This window comes from Schistosoma mansoni, chromosome 6 (assembly GCF_000237925.1).
Source record: "Schistosoma mansoni strain Puerto Rico chromosome 6, complete genome".
Classification (NCBI taxonomy): Eukaryota; Metazoa; Platyhelminthes; class Trematoda; order Strigeidida; family Schistosomatidae; genus Schistosoma; species Schistosoma mansoni.
Genome location: NC_031500.1, coordinates 19,244,656 through 19,253,724, shown reverse-complemented (window position 1 = coordinate 19,253,724; position 9,069 = coordinate 19,244,656). Strand labels below are relative to the sequence as shown.

General features: G+C 37.6%; 1 protein-coding gene across 1 annotated transcript in view; it reads left to right on the top strand.

The window, feature by feature from the left end:
* The window catches only part of Smp_164030 (putative golgi associated, gamma adaptin ear containing,arf binding protein 1 (gga1)), a 25,427-nt gene extending 17,276 nt beyond the window's left edge, over positions 1-8,151 (top strand). The window contains exons 10-12 of the mRNA XM_018798519.1: positions 1,929-2,251; positions 5,136-5,249; positions 7,241-8,151. Coding sequence (XP_018653453.1) covers positions 1,929-2,251; positions 5,136-5,249; positions 7,241-7,330 — 527 coding nt within the window. The 3' untranslated portion in view covers positions 7,331-8,151. The remainder of the gene's footprint in view (positions 1-1,928; positions 2,252-5,135; positions 5,250-7,240) is intronic.
* The last annotated feature ends 918 nt before the right edge of the window (positions 8,152-9,069 follow it).

The window sequence follows — 9,069 nt, the reverse complement described above, 5'->3', positions numbered from 1 at the left end:
CTGGATTTACCTGCATCTCAGAGTTAATATTCACTCTGGAACTCGAACCCAGTACCTTTCGCTTCAAACGCCATCGCGTTATCCACTCGGCCACTGAGTCCTGATAGCCACTTGCTTGTGCAATGGGGTGAAGTTTAAATTCACTTAGTATTGTTTGTTTGAATCTTCCCATTGTTGTTTAGGACTGCAACTGGTCAGTCTCTCTGAGATACAGGTACATCCAGCTGACGCGTCCCAAATAGGACGAAACGCGCGTCCTGGATTCCACTGCTAGCCACTATCCATTTGAAGAATAGTTTTATTTGTACTACTTTAAGGCAGTTAAGAGTAGAACACTTGATTAAATTGTTGGTATTTTTATACTGATGTCTTCCAAGTATTGTTTTCACTACCCTACACAGTATCGAATTGAGAATTTTCAGACTTCACCGTGTGCATGATACATCAAGATCATTGAATCAATCCACGCATATATATCCATTCAATTGATGATATATAACCCAAATATCATCATCTAGTAAGATTGGTAATAAGTGTTCCTTGGTTTTCAATGTTTCTGTAACCTAATATCAATTGATGATAATTAACTATTTCCAAATCACAAATCATTTGGGCAAAATAATATATTTGTATGTGTTATAACTTGTGACCGAGTGGATGCCCAGTTAATGTATGACGTGATAAGACCACCAATCAGAGAGCAGCAAATTATTGAAACAGTGATACATGAAAACCGTACGAGCAGTCTAGGGTGCTTATCGATCCCGCTTCTGTCCAACCCAGCCAGTGAAGTCCAGAACACCAATAACAGCCTCTGAAATATTAATCATTATTCTCAAACATACTGGGTTTATATACCAATCAAATAGACCACATCGTACGATAAAATAGAAAATAACATTTGTACAGGTTTTGGCCAAATGTGGCTGTGAATAGGGGGAACAGTAATTAATACGCTGGGGATAACTCACAGGAAGTAAAGAAGGAGATTGATTATGAATGCAGTCGTCTTGTGCGCTGTTAGAAGTATGAGGGCAGTTATCACTTCCGGTTGCCCACACCGTGGAAGGGTTCTTCTAGAGGTACCTGAAAAGGACATTGGGTTAGAAGTAATCCTAATGACCTGAGGGCGTGACCGCAGTGCCCAACGGACAACTGCTTGAGGTCGGTCACATACGACCTTTTTGTGGGTAATTTTTGTGTTAGCTCCGTACTTGTTGGAACCTTATCGCCGGAGATGGATATCCGTGGGATAAGGCGAGGTGTGTATTGTTAGGGTCGACGTTTTCTAACTCCACCCCTTCTTGTGGGAAGGCAGCATCGCTGTTATGCTGGTTGTCTGAAGGAAACACTTAACTGCCGTCACACCTCTATACAGTCAGTAGTACGACTTCGCCTTCGGACCTTGGGATTGCTGCTTTTAGTCTTACCGCTCTTCAACCGACCTGCCTGGCATGGTAGGACCTTGAGGAACGATTGTTCCAGCCAGTATAGCTCGATTGGTTCATCACGATAGGCAAGCCCGACCACCACGTCAAGGTAGCAGCAACGGTCGGGGATAACTCAAGAATGGTAAATCGTACAGTAATAGTCTATGGGTCAAGATGAAGCTCATAATAAAATGAACATGAATATGAATAGTTAAGTTACTTAACAATTATATAATAGGAATTATACATATTATATTGGTCCATAAATGGATCCCAAAGTTACCATTCACTATTGTTATCGGGATATAACAGTATGATGCATTCTGTTTTTACGTCGTTTCAATATTCTATTTACTTTCCCTTCATATCCATCTAGAACAAATGCTTTGACAGATACAAATCTATCAATATTATTATCAAATAATTCTCTGAGTAAGCTAAAACCTGATGATGATGATGATGATGATGATAATACACCCCTATGTGTAAACATAAAAGATACCCCTACTAGTAATCATAATCACAAAGTGGAAGAAATGACATCATCCGAAGTTACATCACAAAATGTAATTGATCTTAAATCATTTGATATTCAACTTTCTTCTGTTCAACCACATTCAATACATAAAACACCATTAACTCTTTATCCAACTAATCTATCACAAGAGAATGACAGTAGTGATAATACTTATAACATACAATTAACATTACATTATACTAATAATAAACCACATCCTGATGTGATGGTTTTTGTTGCTGTTATATCTAGTCGAAATGTTTTACCTATAACTGAAATTAATGTTAGATTTGGTGTTGAAAAGGTGAGATTATTATTATTATTATTATTATTATTATCGGTGATATTGCTATTGTAGTTAGTGGATATTGAGGATGCCGCCAAATGCCCTGGTACGGCCGAGAGTGGGGAGAGTCCTCTCTCTCTCTCTCTCGAAATGTTCTCACATGGCCACATGTATGCAACCACTGGCAGGGAAGTCCTACTCACTGCCTTCTCGTGGCCTTACTGTTGTTTGCGAAGTTGAGAAGACAGAAAGACAATGTCCGGCTCTTTAATCGGGTTGGTGGATATGGAGGATCCATCTAGGGGATTTGGAAAACTCCGATTCCAAACCATTGGTGCACATGGACTCCAGTATCGTGAAGGAACAAATGGTGTATGAATCAATCGTTGGTCACCGACTACCATGGGACTGACTACATCTCCTTACGATGCTCCACTGCCTTGTGGGTTAGACCTTTAGGTCAAATGCTCCGGGTGTGGCCTCCTAAGAAAACTACCTGCTTCGATTTGGGTACCTGGACAGTATCACAGCCCTCACACAAATAAATGAAAGTGTGGCGCATATGTATCTGGCGCCCTTTTGTACCAATATTTATGTGTTTAAATAAATAAATTGAGGATCCACCTGGGGGAGTTGGAAAACTCTGGTTCGAAACCAATGGTGTACATGGGCTCCAGGATCCTGGAAGAACAAATGGCTCATAAATCAATTATTGTTAAGCGGCTACCATGGGACTGCATCTGCTGATCGTGCTCCATTGCCTTGTGCATTAGACCTTTAGGTCAAAGGCTCTGAGGAGTCGCCCCCTAATAAAACTACCTGTTTCTGTTTGGGCGCCTGTACAGTATTCCAGCCTAAACACAAATTTAATAATTTTGTGGCGCGTATATATTTTTGGTCCGTTTGTACTAACATTTGTGTTTAAATAAATAAATAAATACTTGAACCTGTTAAGATCTCACGTAAGGTAAACTCGAATACTAGGAACAGTCTAACAAAAATGTGACATCATTTCATGAAATTACTGACTGTTTAATGGAGTTGTGCTGGAAGATAAACATATGCTGTTTGCAGTGTTAGCACGATGACCATATTCAGTGATGGATAATTACTAGTAAAATTTTGTTGTCATCGGTTGCAATAGAGTAAACTCACGAAACAGCTGTTTTCTAGTTTTCTGTCTGTGACGTTTAGTTCACAGTTCTTGACTTATATTTTAAAAGTTAGATATATCCTGTTTTCTTGGATTAGCGATTCTGTTAATTTGATATCAGGATATATTACAATGATTTTACGTGTTTATGTTTTACATGTTAGTCAGACATGGAATACCATACTGTGATAAGATGGTGGTTGGAGATGGTCAACAGGAAACCCTGGACCCAAGTTTCGTGCTACTCGGCACTCGTCAGCAAGGTGTACCTGTAATTTCGAGGGAACTGGTGCTCCCTGACGGATTCGATCCCGCGTCACTCAGCTTCACAGTCAGAGACGTTACCACCGATCCATTCGGGCCGCGACCGACCTCCTGTAGAACTGAGATGTAATCACAATTGATTGATCACTGGGTGGCGATCAATGTCATACGTGTCAAGTCCTTCTTAGTGCTGATCGAATGCACGCATTGTCGAGCCACCTAGACTAGTGGCCACATTGCAACTTGTTCGATAGCATTCGATCAGCACTAAGGCGGACTTGACACGCATGACATTGATCACCACCCAGTGATCAATCAATTGTGAACACCATACTGTATTATAATGTTTGCTAAACCTTAGAAAGAGGTGTATTGTTTTCGTATAAATTTCACTAGAAAACGAGTAAATGTATGCCAAAAATAGTTTCCGGTATGCGTAATGCGATTTTGATGGAGTTTTGTTCTCTGAGCTGGATGGTTTGGTCGTGGAGCTTTCATCATCCTTCTGAACGACATCATCAGTACAAACTCCACCTGAGCTACAAATCTTCTCCACACAGTATTTTAAAAACATTCGACTTTCAACCGCTAAGTTTCAGGTTCTAACCCTATCTCAGTTACTTCAGTCCAGGCAACCAAGTAGTATCATTGGCTCTCACGCTTCGAATGTGGCTCATACATGAGTAAGTACCTGGCGAATGAACTGATTTAACTTAATACATGTGTACAAATATACAATTTGTAAGTACACCACTACTGTGGTGTGTGCTACTGTTGTCAACAGATATAAGTAGTATGTATTATCAATCGAAAGTAAAATGCCTGGAGGTAGAAGGTTAAGAAGATCGAAGAAAAGAGAACGAGAACAAAGAATGGTTGATGTGCAAACGAAGGAACAATGAAGTCTGAGACGATTGACTGACATTTTGCAAATGAAGTATTTACTATATAGTTCTCAGATTTTACCAAAACATTCCGTAAATTTGTCCTTCAGCCAGTCAGTCAGCTACAACGTAGGACCAGGCACATACATGCGTCGGTCCAAGTTGCCATACCTCGTTAGTATAACAAGATGAACACCGGATTCACAGAAGTGGTTAATTTAGTGGTGGTAATGTATAAATGAAAGGTTGTATGTAAGGATATAGTACAGGAAGAAAGACAGATATGAAGCAATTTTAATCTCAAGGTTCAAGGGAAGATAAAGAGTGTATACGCTTACGCCATTGTGATCGATTCTGAGCCATGTCACCTAGAGTCTCTAACCATTTGTTACGATAGTCCTTACTGATGTTCTCATTCACTACACTACCAGTTATTCTCAATATCCAATTGGTCGAGTCAATCGAAATCAAATGAATTTTGCACGGAACTCCAAGTAAATACTTTTCTATACTTTCAATTGAAATTTTCCTGCATTAAATTGAACAATAGATGATCTGTTTTGATCCTGTTATTAATTATTTGATTTCTTTATTCTTATAGCCTTTTAAAATACGACAACTTATTGCATCTGGACAAAACCTTCCAGCTTATACAACTTTTCTACCACCTGCATCAATCAGCCAAGTATTATTAATTTATAATCCATCCAAATTAGTAAGTTATTTATTTGTTTAAACACATAAAAATTGGTATAAGGAGGGAGCCACGAAATAGATATACGCCATACAAATCATTCGATTTTTATGAGGGCCGTGATTCTGTCCAGGTGCCCAAACCGAAGCAGATGGTTTTTTAGGGGGTCACACCTGGATCCTTTGACCTAATGGTCTGACTCACAAGGTAGTGGAGCATCGTGAGGAGATGCAGTCCCATGATAGCCGGTAATCAATGATTGATTTATACTCCATTTGTTTCCTCAGGATACTGGGGCCAATGTGTACCATTGTTTTGAAATCAAGGTTTTCCAACTCCCCTAGGTAGACTCTCCGTGTCCACCAACCCAATTAAAGCGTCGGACATTCGCTTTTTATGTAGAAAATAATCTATCACTGTTGTCTATTACTTGTTATGGATTCAGGATGTTATGATATTATGGTATTAGAACATGATGAAACTAGTTGCTGAATATAATCCAATTACACTTGTAAGAATCATAATTTAAATCATATTAGTCCAGTTGTTAGACGGGTGTTTCATTCGTTCTAAATGTGAGCAAAAATCCATTTCTGAGTATTGTTGTTAGTTGTCTGCCAGCCATTGCTTTTAATATAAAATAGGATCTACGTCAACTAGATAGATTAGATAACTATATACAACACATCAATCGTAACTCTTCATATCAATTAGTTAGTCGTATGATGTGCTTTTTCCTCTCTCCGACAAGGCTGTCCACTACCTCCATTTCTGTATAACTTCATTATAGACCTACTACTGGAAATAATGTTCTCATCGACTGAATTTTAAGGAATTGATCTCCTAACAGGACGTCCATTTATCGAATTCGAATACACAGATGATATAGTCCTGTTTGGTGAAGACGCTGATAAAATATAGAGTCTTTTGATAGCATTGAGCAACAATGCCAGGATGTTTAGGATGCGTTTCTTCTCCTCTAAATGCAAGTTGTTGCTTGAGGACTGTCCAGCGTCAACACCCGAAATAAGGATAGGGAGTGAAGTAGTCGAACGCGTTGACAACTTCACTTATCTCGGAAGTCAGATCAGCTCTAATGGGTTGGTGTCTGACGAAACCTCAGCACGGATTCAAAAAGCTCGTTTGGCTTTTGCCAACTTACATGACCTATGGCGAAGACAAGATATCCGTCTATCAATTAAGGGACGAGTATACTGCGCAGCAGTTCATTCTGTTCTACTCTACGGCTGTGAAACATGGCCGTTAAGAGTAGAAGATGCTCGTAAGTTACTAGTATTTGACCACAGATGTCTTAGAAATATTGCTCGCATCTGCTGGGATAACCGGGTAAGTAATAGTGAGGTCAGACGCAGGGTGTTAGGGAATGATGGTAAATCAGTTGATGAGGTCATGAATCTTCATCGACTGAGATGGTTGGGCCACGTGTTACGTATGCCTGAACATCGATTACCACGACGCTCTATAATGTCTAATATTGGGGATGGTTGGAAGAGAGTTAGGGTCGACCAAACCAAAACATGGCATCAGTGCTTGAAGTTACTAATTTCTATTCTGAGCCATTTTGGTAGATGCAGACTACCTGGTTGGGGTCCGCGTGACTATCGTATCTAATTATTGGAGACTGGTTGACATGGCTCAGAATCGATCACAATGGTGTAGGCGTATACACTCTTTATCTTCCCTTAAACCTTGAGATGAGAATTGCTTGATATCTGTCTTTCTTCCTATACTATATCCTTATATACAACCTATCTTTTATATATTACCACCACTAAATTAACTACTTCTATGAATTCGGTGTTCATCTTGTTGTGCCAACAAGGTATGACAACTTGGACCGACGCATATATGTGCCTGGTCTCACTTTGTAACTGAATGATTGGCTGAAATCTGGTTATTTTAATTATCAAATGTCTATTAGTGATATTTTTCCCCCTGTATATATATATAAATGATTCATCAAATTCTATCTTCCTTTTTTTTTTCTACAGGAAAAATTCATATTGAAATTTCAATTATCTTTTATATTAGATAGTGAATCTATTTTAGAATCTGGGAAATTGGATTTACCATGTGGTTAACTTATTATTAATCACTATAATGCTATTCTTCTTTTCTTTCTCATGTGAATATTAAGCAGATAGACACTATTTCCCGTGATCATAATATAAATTTTTATTATTGAAAAGTATTTGTCGTTGTTTTCTTTCTTTCCTTGATTGATTGATTGATGATGATGGATCATTTTGGATATGTGAAAAAATGGATGATACTTTTCTTTGGTAAATTTATATTAAGTCTACAAAAGCTTTGTGATAAATTTTTATACATTTATATGTTAATTTATTTGTTGCTTCTTGTAAAGTTTCATTCATCTTTCGTCGTCGTCTTTAGAGGTTTAAGCATATATATTGTGTTCATACTTTTTTAAACTAACATTTTGATGCTACTGACTAATAGTGAGTAGTTAAATGTATTTCATTAAATTTATTTGTGATACTGGTTTGTGAATTTTTTCAGATTTTTTAGGTGTCACTATTGTTTGTTCTCATCTTTTGTCCGTTTTATCTGTAAATCATATATTTTTGTTAAGAAATATACCGAATTTGCTTTAAATGATTCTCTTCTATTTTCTTTGTTTTTTTTATATTTGGTAATCTAATTCAAAGTGATGTAATTCATTGAGTCTAAAGTGTTTTGTCATTAACAAAACTTAAATCACACTTAACCATCTTCCTATTGTCATATGTTTGTTCTTGTTTTATTTCAGTATGGACTATATTCTATTCTGTTGAACATCTTTTTCTCTATAGTCATGAAAGTTTTTCAGATGATTACTTGCTGCAAGTAATAAAACCTTATTGTAATACAATAATAATATGGTTATAATGAATTAAGATTTGTGATTTCTCCATCATTTTTTGATGTAAAATGAACTATGGTGGCGAATTTTGTCCGAACTCTGAGTTTAGATTCAAATATACTCATATATGTAGTTATTAGGATATGTTAGTACATTAAGGAAATCATTAAGGAAATGTGCATTACAAGGCAATCCCTTTACTTGGATTCTGGAAGGGAAGCGGAAAAGAGGAAGGTCAAAGAACACATTATGCCGGGAGATAGAAGCAGATATGAAAAGGATGAATGTTAACTGGAAAGAACTGGAAAGGAAGGCTCAGGACAAAGTTGGATGGAGAATGCTAGTGAGCGGCCTATGCTCCTCGACGAGGTGTAACAGGCGTAAGTAAGTAAGGATATGTTAGGTTTAAGGATCACTCTCAGTAGGCTTATTTAATATGAGTAATATGTCTTTGCTATGTAGTCATTGGAGATAACCACTTTCATCGAAATAATGTATATATCAGTTAGTTATTTGAATAAAATCTTGGTTACTGTAGTGGTTTATTTTAAAATTTAGTTTCTAATTATGATAAAATGAAAAAAAATTCAATGAGATTCTTTCTATCCAAAATCAAATTGGATCAAGATTTGTAAGTTTGCGTGTATTTTGACAAGTATAGTTGAAATCATGAGTCAATTGAAGGTTGACCATCATGGAAAACCTGGAAGTACTGGACGGCCGTTTTATCCTATTGTGCGACTCCTCAGTGACAGTGCGCATCCACGATCCCGCCTCGCGGGATTCAAACCCAAGACCTACCAGTCTCGCGCCAGAGCACTTAACCGATACTTTGGATACTAACTCTTCTCTAGTTTATCCATTAAATTAAATGAGTTGATCAGTCAACAGTAAACTTGGTAGAAGTAATGAAACTGTATAATCTTTTTAATGGAATTTCATACTGACACGTTGTCT